This window comes from Mesocricetus auratus, unplaced genomic scaffold (assembly GCF_017639785.1).
Source record: "Mesocricetus auratus isolate SY011 unplaced genomic scaffold, BCM_Maur_2.0 Super-Scaffold_100024, whole genome shotgun sequence".
NCBI classification, from domain to species: domain Eukaryota; kingdom Metazoa; phylum Chordata; class Mammalia; order Rodentia; family Cricetidae; genus Mesocricetus; species Mesocricetus auratus.
In genome coordinates this window covers 15,019,165-15,039,366 of record NW_024429205.1, presented here as the reverse complement: position 1 = coordinate 15,039,366, position 20,202 = coordinate 15,019,165, and the positions used below count along the sequence as shown (strand labels likewise).

Sequence of the window (20,202 nt, the reverse complement as noted above, 5' to 3'; positions counted from 1 at the left end):
ACTACACAGCTTTCTAGGAGTCCTGTGAAGACCACAGGGACCATCACATAGCTAACTGGAACATACAGGCACAACTATTGGGAAACAGATCTCATCCACTAGGTATAAATTTTTGTCTTCTGTGCTCTCCTCTTCCTCCTTCTATGTTTGGGACAGGGTCTTGCCAAGTAGTTCAAAATGGTCTCAAAGTGCATACGTGGTACCCAGAGAGACCAGAAGAAGGTGTCAGATCCACTGAGATTGGAGGTACAGACTGTTGTGAGCTGATATGAGGGTAGTAGGTCCCTGGTCCTCTGGAACAGCAGCTGGTGCTCTTAACCACTGAGCTCTCTTTCCAGCTCCTCTATAATCCTTAAGGAGTCACTCTTCTAAAACCTGTACTGCTTACACTGTATCCTTGCCCACAGCACACGGAGATCAGACCAGACACAGTGGTAACCACAGGCAAAACATTTATTATAAATATCATTAGTTGTTTAGAGGAGGAATGGGAATGAGGCACTGGGTCTTTTAAGAAGTCTGGAAAACAGAGTAACGGAGAATCATTCTTGAGGCAATCCTGAAGGCCATTTTGTTCCAGGAGCACTGACTCACCAGGACTTGTTCCTATGCATTGATTTCTTACCACTGACTGGACCTGTCCTATATGCAAGGGGCTCAGAGCATGACTCCTGGCTTCCCAGGTCAGCTCTCCAGAAGGCCTCTGTGTGCAGATGCCAGCGAGGACTTGTGTGCAGCATGGAACCTCACTGTGTAGCTAACGGTCTTCTACATGGACTAAGACACTCACTGTCTGGAGTTTGGCTTTTCCCCTCTGAGAAGTTAGAGCTCCAATACAGAAGCCATGCAGAGGATGGAAATTCATCCATCACTCACCACCGAGCTGGCGGTACTTCAAACCAAAGCTTTCACCAGCATCTTAGGTTTTTGAGAGGAAGGACCATGAGGAATGATACTTCTATGAGAGCTTTTCTCTAGAAGAAAATGGAACACTTACAATTATGCATCAACGGTCACTGTCACTACAGACCATGGGGAATACTGGGTCTGAAATTCTAGGATTGAGTCAATTAAGAGCAGGCAGCATAGCAGTTCCTCCCCTTCTCAGCCAGGAGTATGTTTTCAGAGGTGAAGAAATGCAAAATTTAATGGATTACTTCTGTTCACTCATAAATTTCTTCCAAATCAACAAAGTTTAGGCAAGTGGGGAATGAGTTTATGTTAAAGTTTTACTCAACAATTTATAACCTTTGCAAAAATTATGTTCTAGGAGATTTTCAAATCGGAAGGACCATAGGGTAGTGAACGGCATCATGAATGGTGTTAGTGGTTCACTGCTTCCTGTCCATGGAGCTCCATTGGAAGATTCACACCCATGAGCGACTCCACTGCCTTACACATCTGATGTGGACAGTCCATCCCTCCTTTCTTGCTCTAGAGAAGCCTGCAGGGAACTGGCATTTTAAGGTTCAGGAGGAGTCTGCTAGCCATCCAGGGCCAGGTCAGAGTCAGGAACTGTGTCTAGTTAGTTGATACATGTCAGGCAACCTTGATTCCTGGTTACTGCGGGAGGATCAGGAAGACATGCTGATGACCTCAGCCACGATCTGCACAAGGTCTGGACTGATTTTAACCAGTATCTGAAGGGAAAGTCAAGTTCACTGCCAGTGTCCCCTGCTCATTGCTCCTGGGAACTGGAAGAGGAGGGTGTGCTTGTCTGTCTTAACATTTCACACACCTGACACACACTTCACATTCATGGGTGGCTTTTCATTTTCTAGTATGTGTTTCATAATTGCATCCAGGACAAGCAATTCTAAAGCAGTAACTCAATGGGAATCACCTATATTTACAATTTCTGCAGCTTGTACGGATCATGTTGGGCAAACTGCACCGCACAGTGCTGTTGGGCTTCTTGTAAACAGAGGAATCATTGGGGAGATGACTGTGTTTCCTGAGTTAGGGAAGACGTGGAAAGAGTCATAGACTGTGTTCACTTTAGTGTAAGCACAGGAATCTGGGAGCTGGTGGTCTGTTAGCCAAGAGGATCTCACCTTTCCTTTTCAAGCTTTAAGATTAGACATTCACCCCCATGTACTGGCTGTAGGTGCGTTTCCCCTGAGCCAGCGTTTATATTTTGGGCAGCTTATTATTTATCCAGTCAGCAACTATGGTAGCCACCTCCTGGTTAAAGCCGAGGACAAAAGCATGTGCTATTCCTTTCTCACAGAGTCGGATATCGCCTTCTGGAAAATCTTTCTTCATGTCTTCATAGTACTTTACTGGACACCAGCGGTCTGTTTTACCATAGTAAAATGTCAGCTGAAAGACAAGAAACAGCATTTCATCCACGCTCCCAATATCAACATACACCAGTGAACTGCAGGGTGTGGAGAGCAATACCTGTGCCCGGCTCTGCCCTCTGTCCTAAGGTCACTTCCAGAGCCCTTAGAGACCATGGGATGCCTTAAGGAGTGTGATTGCAAGAAACCTCCCTGGAATCTTGTGTGGCAGATTCCTCTAACTCTTTAAAAGACACCTGGCCACATCATGTGTACTGAGACTGGGGTGGACAGAGGAGAGAAGGAGGTGAAGGAGAGTGAGACAGTTAAGTAGACACAGTCACTACAAACCTAGAGGTCACACTGTTTTCTTATAGCCCTGTGGTAGGCACAGGGTCGTTCCCACAGGCAGCTGGCACCTCTGCCTAGGACAGGCTAAGCAGAGGATGGAAACAGGACAGACAGCTCCTTCCCTGAGGGCATTCTGTCCCTTCTTAAAGACACATGGTAGCCCTGGTCTGGGGCAGCATCAGCACCACCTGCCCTGCCACAGCTGCCCACCTCCTTCCCAGGGCTGCAGCCAATGTGCTCCCTGTGTGAACAACTGAAGGCTCCTGCGGACCAGAGTGATGCTCAGACTTAGTCCAGAAGCAGCACACAACAGCTGTTTCCAAAGCCTGGGCCAAGGATGGTCACGGCAGTGTAGGATTTCCCTCCTAAGTGAGTTTTAAATGAAAACTTCAAGTTTATAACCAAACACTAATTCACTTTTCTTTGGAGGGGACCTGTATCTCCTGACAGAATAGGGGACGCAGACCTTCACGTTACTCCAGACACACCAGGTACCTGACTGATAAAGCACAGCAGACCCCGGAGGCTCCCACACAAGCAGAGAGGTGAAATGTACAGTTTGTTCCTTCCCTTGGCTACTCTAGTCCACAGCTCACCTCGTGCCCCTTCCTGCCTCTACTCCCATTATGCTCACTGGCTCCTCTTTCCCCAACCTTCAACTTGAATGGCCAAGCGTTAACCCTCAGATGGCTTCTTTCTTTATATTACAGACTTCCGTAGGTGGCCACTATGCGTGGTCACAGCTCCAACTACAGGCCTATCTTGCCAAAACCAAAACTGAGCCCAGACTCCTCCTTCTAGGATTCACAGCAGACATCTGGGCATGGATATGCCATAGGTGTCTCACACACAAGCAGCAACCACCTCCCACAGCCTGGGCTACTTCCCCATCCTCCCTTACACCAAATCTAGACCAACGGCAACCCACAGTCTCAGACTCCCTCACCCATCTGCTAATGCCCCACCTGAACTAAGGGTCTTTGGTTCCTCCTCCTGAATCCTTTCTTCCCAACCCCACTGCATCCAGTCTTCTAAAACCCTTAACAGACACGCCACCGAAAAATGAAATGTTTCCAAATATTCTAACATTTCCCCAATTATCTCTCAAGTGAAGATACTGGGATATCAGAATGAGCTGTTGGCAGGTGCTATGTGCTCTGATTGGTCAGCGGCTGTATCTTGTGGTTGCTAAATATTTGTTATATCGGTCTAGATCAGTGGTTCTTAGCCTCCCTAGTGCTGTGACCCTTTAATACAGTCCCTCATTTTGTGGTGAACCCCAACCATAGAATTGTTTTGACTGCCACTATATAACTGTAATTTTGCTGTTAAGAATCTTAATGTAAATATCTGTTTTTCCAAAGGTCTCAGGCTACTCCTGTGAAGGGGTGGTTCTACCCACAAATGTGTGTGAACCACAGATTGAGAATGGCTGCTCTTGATGCTGTCCCTTGCTTATGACTTATTCAGTGTCCACACCAATGCTTCATGCAGCCCAGCCTCTCTTTTCCTAATGTGGGGCTTTTACCTTGGAGTCTACAAGCCCACCTAGATCCAGTGATTGGGATAACCTTGTTATTTACTTCTAGCTAAAATTTAATATTTCATTCAATTGTAAATAGACAATAAGCCACAATGTTGTTAATACATATGTACTCAAATTGTAGTAAAATTACTGTAGATGACTAAACACAAAATTACACTCATTTCTACAAACTCACAGTAGCAACTCTACTATATCTTTAATTTTATTTAAGTTTTAATTACATGTGTGTGTGTGCACACGTGTCTGTGCGTGTGTATACACATGAGTGGAGGTGCCCATAGAGGCGTGAGGTGTCAGATCCCCCCGGACTTGGAGTACAGCGGGTGTGAGTTGTTGACATGGATATATGATCTGAACTTGGGTTCTCTGTAAGCACAGCATTCGTTGCAAACTGCTGCACAATCTCCCCAGTACCTGTTACTCCCTCTTGCTCTCCAATGCGTCAATAAAGATGCACACAGAACTGTATCACAAATTAATTTTTAAAGTATTTTGCTGACTGTATTTCAACATAATCCATAGTCTATAGGAGCATCCTGACTGACCTGTCTTTCCACCAACCTATCTAGCACGCATTCACTGCTGGTTCACCAGACACTATGAATTGTGGCGGACCCTCAGATGAAAATGACAGTTCCTCCGTGGGATGGACAAGTCAAAGGCTGTTCATTTACACACTGTGTGTGACAACTGTGATATTCTAACTCTAAACAGGGAGCCGTGAGAGCTACAGGGATGATTGCAGCTGGGGAAACTTCCTGGAGCTGACAGTGGGAGCCAGGTTTAAGGAAAAGTGGGATTGAGCCAGGTGAAGAGACAGTGTGACCTCTGATGTGAAAGTTTTTGCATCAGTGATGGGTCAGAAACTTCATACTGGGTGGTGTGAATAAGCAGAAAGGTTCTGCGTTCCTCTGCCTGGGTGGAAATGGGGAGAGGGCATCCTTGAGTACAGCTTTGAAAACAGAGGCATTTGCAGTCTCAGGAACTTCCAGCTTTGACTAAAAGCAGTTCTCAACCTGTGGGTCCCCACACCTTTGGGGGTCAAAGGACCATTTCACAGAGGTCACCTAAGACCATCCACAACACAGATATTTACAGATATGAAGTAGTTATGAAAATAGTTTTATGGTTGGGGTCACTTCAACATGAGAACTGTAAGGGGTCACAGCTCTAGGAAGGCTAAGAACCACTGGAAGAAACGATCTCCAGAAGAGGGGAGGCAATGTCCACCTTCCTAGAACTATGTGTCCAGTTAACTTCCCTTGTTTTCCTAAGCTGACGGGGACACATTATGTTAAGTCACTGTTATCAAAACTAAGTTGCAGCATACTTCCTCTTATTTCACTACATCACATGAAGCTGCCATCACTTCCTGTGTCTCTGTGCTAGCTCAGGAATGCTGAGGAACAGAGCCAACCCTATCTGAGTGGAGAGCTGCTCTTTGGTTGGCAGAAGGCATTTCAGTGAACCCACGTAAGGAGTTACTGTGAGACAGAACTGGAGCTGCACCGCAGCATGGTGAACAGCACCGGACATGCCTTAAATTCTACCATGCATTTGATGTCATCGTCGTCGTAGAGACACAATTATTCCCTGGAGTTGGAGAGCTTCTCTGGAGCCTGTGCTAATATTAACCTTCAAGTGTTGACTGTGTACCAGCACACTCCCAGGTTTCCCCTGAGAAAGTGTCAAAACTTCCAGTCCTGCCACAATGCATGAGCACACACCTCACCTGGGAATGACTACCTGGGTTTAACTTAGCACAGGGATAAGTTAGCACCTTCTTTGACCTCCTTCTCAGCACAGTGTACGAACAGGATCTGGACCGAGCAGGATTTTGCAGCAGCTGACTTCCCCAGGTGGTAGGACCAGCTCTAACATGTCAGGTCCAGTCATTCCCCAAGTGTGAATTTTGGAAGCAAGGGTCTGGCAATCCTGCTATAAAGCAGGACTTGAATTGTTTTTATAAACTTCCAACCTGAAGAACTAAAATGCAGTTTGGAAACAGACTTGCTTGTAAATTAACTACAAATAAACTGTTGTTCTATGGTCATTTTATACCCTGAAGGCTGGAAGTATTGCACAGCCCTGGAGAGTAGTGGGTCCTCTTTGCCCAACCTTCTCCAGTCAGCTAGAAACAGTTTATCTTAATTCAGAATTTCTCACTCGACAACTGCTGATTAGGAAAAATGATGACATAGGAAGATGATATGATAACATAAAGCAAACAGATACTGGCATTTCCCCAGCGACTATTGAAATAAATATTTTAATACAATAAAATATTTTCTAAGCCAATATTACATAATGCTTGCTTTCAGAAGACTGTATTGGGGGTTAAGCAGCTAGGAATCAGCACTGTGGACAAGCTTCATGTTAGTGTGTCACAGTTTAAGAAGAGGTTCTCAATGCAGTGCCGTCTCTAGGTTTTGACTTCCAGCCCTATCAGAGTCTCTCATCCACCAGGGATCATTCCACCACACCCAGCAGATGTCAGTGTTCCACACTAACTGTAAAGTTCAGCTGCGTAGTGTTGTCTACAGAAATTCCTAGCAACAGTGTTAAAGAGTATGCAGGAATAAGTAAAATTAGCTTAAATGTATTTAAAATACATTTACTACAATGTATCTAAAATATTTCAACATGTGATCAATATATTAATGAAACTTTTCTTTTTTTAAGATACTAATGTTTTGCCAGCCTACAATCCCATGGCCAGAGAGTCTGGGAAACAGAACCTTCATTCAGTGGCCGATGGAAGCAGAGGCAGACTCCCACGGCTAAGCACTGAGCTGAACTCAAAAAATCCAGTGACAGAGAGGGAGGACTGATGACCAAAGGGATTAAGACTGGGCTGGTTTAACCCCCAGAAACAGCTGACCTGACAAGGGGTAGCTCTTGAATCCCAGGCTGATGCCTGGGAATCCAGCATGGGACTAATCAAGACCCCCTGAATGTGGGTGTCAGTGAGGAGGCCTAGGTAATCTATTGAGCCTTGGGCAGTAGATCAGTATTTATCCCAGGTATACACATGGACTTTGGACTCCCATCCAATAATGTGAGATGCACTCTCACCCTGAACTCTTGGGGGAGGGTCTGGGCCCTGCCCTGGATGAAATGACAGACTATGGATACCCCCATGGAGGGCCTCACCCTCCCTGGGGAAATGAGGGGATAATAGGGGGTTGGTGGGAGGGCACGGGAGGAGGGGAGGGAAATAGGGAGGGACCTGGAATTGACATGTGAAGCAACCTTATTTCTAATTTAAATTTAAAAATATAAAAATATTTAAATTATTTTTTTAAAAAAAGATACTAATGTTTTTCTGCCTGTGCTGAGGTTGAACTCAGGTCTTGTACAATACCAGGTAAGCACTCCACTACTGTTCTATACCCTGAGCACACGGTACTAACATCCTGAGGGTCGGCATCCACTTATACTAATGAAACCTCTGAATTCAAACTAACCACACATAGCACTTCTGATGTGTGGGTGTTGAAATTTAACAGAACAGCTCCGGGCAGTGGGCAAAGTTCAGCTGCAGGTCATGTGCCCTAGGAAGTCATTTGCAGGGCTCAAGCAACAGAACAAGAGTGAAAATGACAGCTAGAGAATGGTGCAGAGGTTAAGAGCACTGACTACTCTTCCAAATGGCCCTAGTTCAATGCCCAGCAACAACATGTCAGCTCACAACTGTCTGTAACTCCATCGTAAGGTCATCCAACACTCTCACACAGATATACATACAGGGAAAACACCAATGCAAATAAAAACAGATAAACATTAAAAAAAACACAGCAGATCTACCCTCTTCAGGATGACACAGACAGATGATGTCCCAGAAGTGCCACAGATATCCATATATGAGCACATTTGTGTATGGTAGCTTTATAGCTTTGGAGACTGGCACTTTCAAATGTGTTTGTGTGAGTCTCCTGTTTGCAGGTAACACATACCTCCTGATATATCAGAAAGCTACTGTTTTTGTGAAAACAAGAGAGCCCTATGTGTTGGAGAATGAGAAAGATAGGCTTCCTGTTGAGTAGACATATGCAATGTTAGCTCTTTTTCTGTTTTAATTGTTACATTTCCACATAACGCATTTATCCTACAGATGCTGCTGAGAACTCTCAGCTTAATACACTGTTAAAATAGAACATACTGATTTTTAAAAGTCAATTCAACAAAACAAGTGTCAAAATATACTAATGTAGCTGTAACCCGCTCTAGTTACTCCATCTAACTTTCAAGTGTAACAGAACTCCGTCTGAATCTACACAGGCTCAAAGTCTTCAGTTCTTGACCAATTCTAACCTCATCTCTCAGTAAGTATTTCTACCCATCAACTGGCATACCTGCAGCCTCAAAGTGGTTACCTTAGGTAAATGTTCCTTTATGATTTCATCATCTCTCTTCCGCACATGGATCATTTCTTGGCTCCCGAGGTAGGCAGCATTAGCTTCATTAAAAAACAAACGAACAGACTAACAGTTAAACACATAGAATACACGGAAGAAACACATATGTCAACTTAATTTTAGCAAATCCATATGACTCCTTTTTCTAGAGGCTAAGTGCTTTTTGACATTAGACACTGTGGGTCCAAAAGACACAATGAGCTCCCTGGCAGGCTTGCAAAGGCAAGGTGTGTTTACAGAGGACTATGTCTTAGTCAACCCTGGGAGGGGCAGCCTACCCTGGCCAGCAAGGCCCCAAGATACCAATGCATCCTAGGGGATAAGAACATGACCAACACCCTTTGGGCAGTGAAAGAGCTCCACTGGTATTCTTCATCCCTGCATGACAGCCTGGAAACATCAACCATTAAAAGGAGATGATTGTAAAACTCACTTCACTGGTTTCTCTTTTCTCAGAATCTCTGCCTCACTGTTCAACATCCATTGCCTTAAAATGTTGCTTTCACATTTTATTTTTCAGTTGCTTTTGGCAATAGGGTAAATGAAGTCCTTCTTATTCAGTTCAGCAGTGGGGGAGCTAGGTGAAGTTATTTCCATTTGACATGAAAAATCCACTTGAAATTTTCCCAAATGAGCTATTTGAAAACAAGCATGTAAACACTTTGGCTGCTACTTTTATGTTCAGAAGACTTCATTAAGAGATTACACTTTTGTCTCTGGAAGCATCTAGAAACATGACACACCTCAGATTCCATGAGGAAGACTTTGCTACATTCAGAAATCATTTTTACTGATGTTGGCCACAGTTGAGATATTTCTTGGCTCCCTGGTTTTATTATCAAAATACCAAACACAAGGCACCGAGTCACACGTTTAGTGATAGAGAAGCAGAATTCAAGTCACACATGTGGGATCTTGGGAGACCCCTCCATGGCTGCCATGTATTGGTTAGGCCTTCTCACGGCCCACAGAGAGCTTTGTCAGTCATCATACAACATTTCCAGGGGGTCTTCCTACCGTCCTCACAGGCTGGAGTGTCATCAAGATGGGGGTATCAAATCAAAGCTCCCATTCCCAGGGACAGAGACTCCACTGACCACAACCTTCCTATGCAGGCCACCCACCAAAGTCTCAAACCCCAGCTATGTACTCTCTTGTAGCTCTGACAGAGCAACCCAGCATCCTACCCTTCCCCCCTTGAAATCACTCCAGGGCTAGGTACCAGACAGGAGACCACCCTGAGACTTCAGAAATTATAACAGCCAATCCTAGATCTCCCCACCCAGGTGCCCAGCCTGTCTCATCCCAGCCTTCCATGGAATCCACAACATAGGCTGTTCGTCACATGACTCTTCTGCCTCCTGACTTAATGGGGTGCATCCTTGTGCGCACCTGTCTGGTGTGGCATGTCCCCTGTCACCGGGAGCTGCAAGCAATAACTTCCTTTCAAAGGCAGCTGTCTGCATATCTATCATCTACCATACATGACTGAAACAGTTCTAATGCCATTCTGCATCAAAGAGACAGCATCTGGGAAGGTGAATCCAGTGACTTTCGTAGAGCAAAGCCCTGGAGAGGACACGGCTACAGTGACCCAAGCTCCAGGGATCTACAAGGGGTCATCCTTGATTTTCACTTGATTTCATGTGACAAATAGAATTGAGGGAATGAACCTCCAGAAGGGGCTGCAGGAACAATCCTTAATCTAGATACCATGATTGTTTCTGCCAGCCCAGGGAAGAGCCTCTTGATGAACACAGTAGCCAGAGGACTCAGGGTGGCCTCTGGAGAACCAAGTCATGAAGTCAGACTCTCCACTGTGGCTAGCTCAGCCATGCTACATTCAGCCATGGCCACATCACACAGGAGATCTGGGACGTGGACATGTATGTCTTCAGAAGAGGAGAGAAGCTGGCTATTCTGGGCATTAAGAGAGTGTATATAGAATGAAGGAGATGTGTACCATATGGAAAAGTACTGGCATCTGGACACGTTTTAAAATTTCTAGAAGTCAACAAGAAGGGGGCAGATGAACAAACACCGAATGGGTATGGACTAGAAATGGAAAAATCAGAGCAATTTGAGATGCTCACAATTCTGAAAATCATGTTTTTGTTGAAATATACTCCAACCTATTTTTATTTTTACTTTTTTCCTGTCATTTTCCACCTAAGTTTACTTTTTTCCTTTATTTTAAGCAAGACGTCTCATTTCATCTCTAGTAACAGCTCTGTGTAAGTGACCTTTGTCATTCCTCAGCAATGCCCCCAGTGCAATACAGTGGTCAGAAGTAATAATACCAAAAAGAAATGTAAATTCCGAAGGGGAAAACACAGCGCTCTTGGCAATGACTGTCAACAGCATGCCTGGCAACCCAGCAGATATCAGAGTTCCAGCACTGTTGAGAAGGAAATGTCTAGTGCAAGGAGAATGGAAATGAAGACATTTGTTTACCTAGGCTTCTTTAAAGTCTAAATACAGGTGCACAATGGTTCACAAGGACCTGATGCTCTGTTTTCTTTGCTACCACCGCCTTCTGAAACATTCCACCTTCATGTGTCACCATGGATGTCCAGGAGAGAGAGGCTGGAGGGTTCAGGGAAGCTGAGAGAGGCCTGATGGCTGAGGACCAATAGGGCACTGACCTCATAGCACAGCGTCACTGGGTGTTCCAAATGCTCACAGTCTGCCACAAAGGCTGCCTTATGTATAACCTGTGGCCTGTCCTGATGCCATCCTTCTGGCCAGCCTCAGTCACCTCTGTTCTGTAACTCCTGTGGCCTGTCCTGATGCCATCCACCCGGCCAGCCTCAGTCACCTCTGTTCTGTAACTCCTGTGGCCTGTCTTGATACCATCCTCCCGGCCAGCCTCAGTCACCTCTGTTGTGAAAATGACCCAGATCTGCTTTTCTCTAAGTGCCACTCTAATCCCGTATCTGTTCTTCTGACAGCAGCCACTGCCACACACTAACATCACCACAGCTGCCTCTCCTGCTCCATTGTTAACTTACAGGCATGGATGTTCTTCCTCTATGAGTCTATCATGTGTGTTGCTTATAGCAGGTATATAAAAAGAAGGGCTAAGTGACAAATGGGAAGGGGCTGAGGGAGACTGTCGCCTGGCTAGGTATGTTTGGAGGGGTGGGGAGGAAGAGCCTGATCCTTTATTTAAAGTGGTCTGGGATCTGATATCACTATGGAGACCAAACATGGAGGCTGAAGCCCATGATAAGCTAAGCAGGTACACAGGTGGGATGGATCAGCACGGATAGCAGGGGTTGTAAAAGATTCTGTTGACATCTGCCATAAACTTATAACTCCCAGGGATGACTAAAGGGAAGTAAAAAATGCAAGGTTCTAAAGAGATGCAGGAAGACCCGTCTGAAACAGAAACAACAGTATATTTACCACAGTGAAATACAGAACTTGGGGTCGTTATTGCATGATTTAAAAACTACCACAGTTTAGACAGGAAGATAATTTAAATGAAAGTAAAAACTATTTGGAGAAAAAGGAAACATTCATAGGAGTATTTAATTTTAGAAGAAAGATGAGGTCCTAGAGCCCTATTAATTACCCCTGACCTAAATCTAGCACAGACAAAATATTTCTGCTCCTTTTTCTTGGATTTTAGGCTTAGCTTCCTCCAGTCGCACTTTCCTCAGGTTGTTTATGAACAGACTTTCACAGGCTCACCTGAGTGACCAAGTAGATCACGTTGATGTCTGGTTTCTTTGTAGTAACAAAAATTAGTCTGGGACTAATTGAAAATATTCTGAGAAATTTGTGATCAGTTGTGAAGCTTGCTATCATTAGCTCTTTAAACAGTTTAAAAAGTTATTTCCATGTTTATTGAGAAAGAGGAAAGTTTCTTTCACAAGAATTATTTGACAAAGTACTGGAACCTGGCAGGACATCCTTGGGCTATATTTCTTTCATTAGGTAAAGGAAAGGATGAAAAGTCAGGTTAGCCTAACAAAAAGACCTTCAAACATTTTAAGCTGTTTGACCTTGATACTGTTGAGTTAAAATATATTTTCTTTTAGTTTTGTTCAGAAAAATCTAATTTAGCTGTCTTAGTGGGAAGACTACGTCACATGAAATGAAAGCACATCAGCAGCAGGGAATATATGTAGTAGCAAATTTCTAGAGTTGAAATTAAGGGAGTAAATCCATGTATATAGTCTTTAAAAACATTTGAGACAGTCTAGTCACAATCAAATTGCCCTGGTGGATGCAGAGGTAATGCCTATGCTGTCTGCTAGCTGAGTTAGGGCCACTCTCTAGATGGGAAGTGACATTTCTCTAATGTCATAGAGGGGGGAATGTGAAGATGGAGTAGAGGGTTTGGTGTGCTGTCTCTGCCAAGGCGTGGCGACACCTGAAATGAGGAAATATTTTGGTCTATGAAGTTTCAGAGCCTATAACAACAAATGTGTGCACAAACTAAAGGACACTGGAGGACACCCTATCTAGACAGGGCAGGATTTATAATCTACCACTTGGACTAGCAAACTTCCTCCATTTGTTTCCATAAGATTTCTCCTGGAGCACAGACATTACATAATGCACAAACACTGCAAGGCGGCCTGAAGTCCAAGCAGTGAGTTACAGGTCATCCTCTGAAGGGCCATCAGACATCGAGCAGGCCCACACAGGGAGGATGGAGCTGGACCAAAAGGAGTCCTGAGGATGACGTCTCACCTGATCATTTGATAACTCTTCTTAATCATGCCACTGAGGTGGCCGCTATGAATACTGCTTACCTTGATAAACAGGGCCTGAGACGTGGCAGGGCCCACTACCACCCTCAGTCAAGGCCATCTCAATGATTGTGGCAAAGGAGGCAGTGGGTGCTGAGAGCCAGGGGAGAAAGGGGATGAGCTGGCTGGGATGCTTGAGACACTGGTAATGATCAGCTCAGGGCTACAAGGTTGGAGTAAGTGTCCAGGCAGAGTTGAGCCGAGGACTAGAAAGGATGAGAAGTAGTTCTTGCTTACTTTCCCTGTAACCAAAGTTACCTCGACTAGGAAAAACTGAGACCACTGAACAACTGATCACATGGGTATTGTAAGTCCAGACCCAGAACAGAGGAATTGCGAGACCAGATGAAACAGGCAGCAAGAGGGCCATGTACACAAATACGTCTGTATGCAAGTAGGTATTTTGAAGAGATGAACAATATTCATTCTGCTTTTTAGCGTGTATTTTGAAGATGATGATGTTACTGTGGCTGTGAGGGAAAGCCTGAAACAATGCAACTGGATGGTTTTAGATGACCTTGTCAAAAAGGGGAATGTGTCCTGTGGTTAAACTATCTTACAACCCAGGCTGCTGGAGTACCAATCACTGCAATTATAAGGGAGATTCCTTCCTTTCTAGTGATTTCAGGGATGTTTCTCAGGAAAACATTCATGACTCCTTTGTAGAAAAGACTTGGATATATCTTTACATTAAACACTTGCTTAAACAAAAAATTAAGTGATTGTATATATATTATTTATTCACTTAACACATACCTGTCATTTAATTATTGTACTTAGACCTTACATACATAATTAAAGAAAAAAATTTCTTATGTTCCACATACTGATCTAACACTCTCTTTGGGCCAGCAGTCAGCATAGTGTGCAGACATATGTGCAGGAAAACAACCACACACAAAAAAATAAATAAATACTTAAATCATTTAAAAATTCCAGTGAATCATTACTCTGCAAAATACAGATTAGGAAAACTAATCACTGGCATGTTCTGAAAGTATGTATAGCAACGCAGCCAGTACTAAATGTATTAGTCTGGTGCTATTCACTGTCATAATTTAAACTCTTCTAACCTGACTTAAAAGATCAACATCAGCGTGTTTCCTGTCCACTCTCTGGGGCCATTGTTGCAGACACTGAACCACTGGGCACCTCTGGATTCCTGGGAGGACTCCACCCATGCTGTGCACTATGCTTGGTATATCTCCTCATGCTGTAGCCACAGTGCAGAACCAGAAGGGAACACTGAAGCTCCCTGAGGTTTGTCTATCCGATTTTCATACAAACACATAACCGCCTGATATACATGAACTGTCCAAGACTATTCTGTAAACATTCCCTAGACAACAGCAGACACACACCATTTAAAATCATGCTTACCCAGGCAGAACGGCTGAAGAGCGTTCTTCACAGGAATTTCACAGGTAAAGTTCAGTCTTTGAAGGGCTTTTGTGGTTATGAAGGACCTTATTATTTCAGGACATGGTTTAAAGACTAAGTAGCTGGCAGCATAGAGCACATACCGAAACCAGCATAAAATTGGAGTAGCAAGTCTGCCGTTGGGCGTCTCCGCCATCCGCTCAATAGTGGGAAACAGCAGGAAGGTGTGGATGACCTACCAGAGAGAAAGACGCTTGGATGAGAGGTTTTCTTACACAATAGCCCCCAGGTTGGCTGTTCTTCCTACACTGTCCTGACAGTGACCAGGCCTAGAACAACACTAGAGACCTGATCAGACCAAACTGAAGTCAACTGTATTCTTACCCCATGACTGCTCTGGAGAGGCCCTGAGGTAATTCCTGGAGGCACTGTGGCTAACTGCTGGAAGGAGGAGGAATGGTAGACACTTCCTAGGACATGATGGTAATTCACCATTCCCTTGAAGGATTACTGCAGCAAGAACTAACACACAGACTTGACGTTGATGGTACCCAAGTGTCATGGACTGGTGTTTGTGGGGCTGCAGTTGGGACAAGCCAAGTAGCCCCGGGTACATTTCTGAGTGGGGGTGTGTGGATTATGGAAAGGCTAGATAAAAGAGTTAAGAATCAGAGACACAGAGTAGTTCATACTGAATGTGCCTCAGTTTACCCATACACCATCTTAAGTAATCAACCAAAGTTGGAGACAATGGCAGAAGATTTCTATTATCATGTATAAAGGGCAAATAGCAACTACTTCCCCTAATGCTAAAGACACTAGGTAGTTGCAGGTACTACTTGGCCTTCAGGCACTTCATAACAGCAAGTATTACCTAGCCTTCAGGGTGAGAGTCACACCACCCCCACCCCACCCCACACCCCCCCCACCCTGCTCAAGTCTATTTAGATAGGAGACATTCACTACTGAGACCAGGGCACCATGAAAGCCATTAAGCTAATGTCTTAAGGACAGTAGGAGTGATTTCAGCCCTTTGAACTGGTGACAGGATGGAATTGATTTCCATATATGGTCCAGATACCCCAGAGAGCAGGGCTACATGCAAGGCTCCATTGCTATCAGCTTGCCTTTATTGATTACACTTGGAAATAGTCACCTTTACAAAAGCTCTTTGGTTCCTAATGTTGACAGCCAAGGATACTCAACAGGATAACATATGTTCCCAACAATGGATCTTACCAGGTATATTGCAATGTGGGTTTCTCTTAACTTCATTGCAGAGTGTTGAAGGGTAAAATCATCAATATAGCTCAATAAGAAGACAGAAATATACCCAAATACTTCTGTGGCTGAAAATGAGCACCACTCAAATCATAAGTCAAACAGTATTTACCTCATAGTTATCACTGAACTGAACATGATCTCTATAGGAGATCAGAAAAGCCAAAATAGTTAAAGTTAAGTACAATGTATAAACAGGAATATAAATGGGGATTCTCAATAATATTAAAAGATCATAGAATAGGAAAATGAGAACAGAGGCTATCTATCCATTTAAGGTTCTTGACCTTTATTTTATATTATATGTATGGGTGTTTTCCTTGCATGCATGCCTGTGCGCCATGTGTATGCAGAAGCAGGAAGAGGCTAGTGAGTCCCCCTGGGACTAGAATTACAGATAGTCGAAATCCATTATGTGGGTCCTAGGGATCAAATGCAGGTCTTCTTAAAGAGCAACAAGTGCTCTTAACCACTGAGCTATCTCTCCAGAACTATCCCCTTAATTTTTAAATACAGTTGAACATTTCTTTTTTTTTTTTTTTTTTTTTTTTTTTGGTTTTTCGAGACAGGGTTTCTCTGTGGCTTTAGAGGCTGTCCTGGAACTAGCTCTTGTAGACCAGGCTGGCCTCGAACTCACAGAGATCCGCCTGCCTCTGCCTCCCGAGTGCTGGGATTAAAGGCATGCGCCACCAACGCCCGGGGAACATTTCTTAAATGTGTGTTTGTGTGTCTATGCATCCACACATGTGTGTACTTGTACACACACATGGTTGAACAAATGTATGTCAGCGTGTACATCTGGAAATCAGAGGCAACATGGGGGAGTCAATTCACTCCTTCCACTATGAACTGAGGATGTCAAGCTGGGCACCAGGCCTGGCTTTAGTCTTCAACATTTAAGTTAAACACACACACACACACACACACATACAGTGAGGCATGTCAAACACAAACATGCAACACAGCGAGTCATTATACACCAATCAGGAAGCAGGAGAAGATGCAAAGCACAGTCTGCCTGGGTGTCTCCAGTCACGAGGCTTCATGTCAGCATCCATCACCTCATGAGGGCCGTTCTTTTCCTGTCACTTCAGTGATCACTGTCCTTCACACCTGAGATGCTCTTTGTTAATGAATTGTAGGTAACAGCACACTTCAGTTTTGCTTCTCTTATCCAACCTCATGTTTATAAACTTCATCTTTGGCGATGCCATCTTTGCTAATTATCCACTATGTGAATACACAAACATTATTCATTTTACTGATAGATATTTGAGTTGTTTTCAATCTATATTCAGATCTTGCTTTCTGATCCAGTGTTTTCTGTCTGAAGAAAATAGCACAGTTCTTGCAAAGGCTGGTACGGACAACTCTCCTCAGCTGTTTTCATCTGAAGTGTCATTAAAACTCCTTAGCCTCTGAAGGACAATCTCACACCGTAGAAAATTCCTTATCAGTGTTTTTCTTTTCTTCCCCTCCACACTGAATATATCACATCTTCTATGTTCCCGTTACTGTGACTTCTGAGAAGTTGGAAATGATTCCTGCCTTCCCTTCTCTGTAAATAAAGAGCTTGTTTTTTTCTCCTTGTCTCTCAGGATTTCATTATTTTTACCTCCTGTAGTTTGGAAACTAATGCAGGACTGTAGCATGACTTATGGAGGTGTTAATCCAGTGTGGTGTCTTCTCAGCCCCTGGGTCTCTTGTGTGGTGTCTGACATGAACTTAGTTGTTATCCTTTACAGTTACTTTCTGTTGCTTTCTCTCCTTCAGTATTCCTGTTGCTCTTCTCACATCTTTTGTAGAGTCCTACAGTCTCCTGATACTAATTTTCCTGGTTCTCTTTGCTTTTTGACTTTAGAGGTTTCTATTGAGATATCTTCAAGCTCAGAAATCCTTTACTCACCATGTTCAAGTTACTCAAAAAGGCCATCTTCATCTCTGTTTCAGGAGTTTGGATGGGCAACATCCTCACACCTCATAGGAGTCCCATATCTGTTTACGTTGGCTGCTTGTTCTATTAGAACTTTTAATGTCTTCATCATAACTGTTCAAAATTCCTGGCCCGCTAATATTCATATACCCGCATATATGGGTCTATTGCTTGTTCCATTTCTCAGGCTGTGCCTTTTGCTACTCAGCTTGTCTTGTAATATTTTTTCCTGCTAGCTAGATACAGTGTACCAAGAATAATTAGCTGCTGCGAATATGGTGTTAGTAACACAGTGCTCTTGTGTAATTCACAGTGAATCTTTGTCGATTCTTTCTGCCAGAAGTACAGGGGGATAATTCTACAATATCTAATGAGAGCGGGGTGAGCTCTTGGGAGAAAAATCTCAAAATTATAGAGTTCATGCATGTCTGGCCCTCCTGAAATGTTTAAGCTTCAGAGTTCTCTTCTCAGTCTTCAGCATTTAGTCAACCACTATGCAGCTTCTCCCTCCTCGTTGCTGGCTCTCACCAAGGTTTCAACTTGTGACTGTACACTCTGATAAGCTGTCACACCTTGTATGCACCCATCTTTCACTCTGAAATCTGGTGGCCATCTGGTGGCTTTACATGGGATCCAGGCATCTGAACTTGGTCTTCAAGTATCCATGGCAAGTGCTCTGGTTGCTGAGTCGTCTCCCCAGATCCCTCCTGCTTTTTATATACCTGTTGAGAGAACTTTTTCCCAAAGAAACACGAATCAGCATCAGCTCACCCATTTAGAGCCTCAATGACAAAAACAAAGAAATGATTCCACCCAGTGAGGTTACCTGGAGTCATTTTCAGGACTGTCAGCAACTTATGGGTGCTACACCATTAGGGAAAACTGTCTTTCCAGCAACTGTTATGGCTAACATTCCTGGGGAGGGAGTAGGGCTGTGTGAGCCCCTCCTCTGCCATATGAGGGAAAGTTACCGAGCTCACTTCTGTTTCAGTGTCCTTCCAGGAATTACAGCTGCATACTGCTCAACAGGGCAATGGCCAAATCATGTCTAGAGGAGAGTGTGCCATGACAATAGTCATCCTGACATATCCTCAGGGTTACAACTGTGTGCCTTTGATTTGTATGTCCCTGGTGATTAGTGATGCTGATTTTCAGATATGTACTGCCCATGATGTGTCTTTTTAAAGACTAATCAAGTTTTGACCATTTCTACATTGGGTTTGGTTTCCTCTTTTAAAACTTACATTTTAGCACTTGGGAGGCAGAGGCAGGCGGATCTCTGTGAGTTCAAGGCCAGCCTGGTCTACAAGAGCTAGTTCCAGGACAGCCGCCAAAGCCACAGAGAAACCCTGTCTCGAAAAACCAAACCAAAACAAAACAAAACAAAAAACAAAAAAACAAAAACCTTACATTTTAACATTTAGTTACTGTATATGTGTGTGGGCATGCACACGCACACAAAGTGCACATATGTAGATTACAACATATGGGAAGGCATCTGCCATTTCCTTCCACCATCGGGGATCTCATCTGGTAGTCAGGTGAAGGTCCCAGCCTTTACCCAAGAGGCCGCAGTGCTCACCCAGTCTTCTCTTTTCCAGTTACTGCTCTTTGTGTTTTTTAAAAGAAAGTCTTCTCTAACTGCTAATCCAGAATTTGTTTTCCCATTCAAAATGTTTCTTTATACTACATTAGATATGCTGGCTGTTATCTTCTCTACAATGTAGTCCCAAGCCTTTGGCTGCATTATATCAGTTGTGGGTTTGTTCTCTGATTTCAGATGTCATCAAATGTTTGACCATTGTTTTCCTGTATTTCTGTCTCTTTCTGAGTGAAACCAATGCACTTTTCCTGTGGCTGTGCTTCTGGCTCTTTTTCATCTCCTGCTGAGGGCCTTTCTCATTGGTCACCTGTTTCATGACATTGCCCAAAGGCTGAATTTCCTCAGGTGTCCCCTGGAATTCTCCCTTTGTGTTTCTCACTAATATAGAACAGGGATTTGAGAGTGAAAACTGAAGAGGGTTTTTTCTTTCTAGTCAGATCTTGTTTTTTCTTGGTCCTATCTCTCAGCTAAGTATTCAGCTATTTCCTGTAAATTTTTCCTCCACAATAGTTGAAATATTTTGTTTCCAATTTGGTCACAATAATTTGAGCTTCTCTGGGTTTCCTCCTCTGTCCAGTAAGAAAGTATTGTTCCTGGAGTTCCTGCATGGCCTAGATGATGAGTGAAAATGCTTTGGTGTGTGGG

At 43.8% G+C, this 20,202-nt stretch overlaps 1 protein-coding gene across 1 annotated transcript in view; it reads right to left on the bottom strand.

Annotated features, from left to right (window-relative positions):
- Window positions 1–435: 435 nt before the first annotated feature.
- Window positions 436–20,202, bottom strand: part of Ldah (lipid droplet associated hydrolase) — a 59,967-nt gene continuing 40,200 nt past the window's right edge. The window contains exons 5-7 of the mRNA XM_040730774.1: window positions 14,741–14,975; window positions 8,556–8,638; window positions 436–2,322 (exon numbers count right to left, since the gene is read on the bottom strand). Coding sequence (XP_040586708.1) covers window positions 2,131–2,322; window positions 8,556–8,638; window positions 14,741–14,975 — 510 coding nt within the window. The 3' untranslated portion in view covers window positions 436–2,130. The remainder of the gene's footprint in view (window positions 2,323–8,555; window positions 8,639–14,740; window positions 14,976–20,202) is intronic.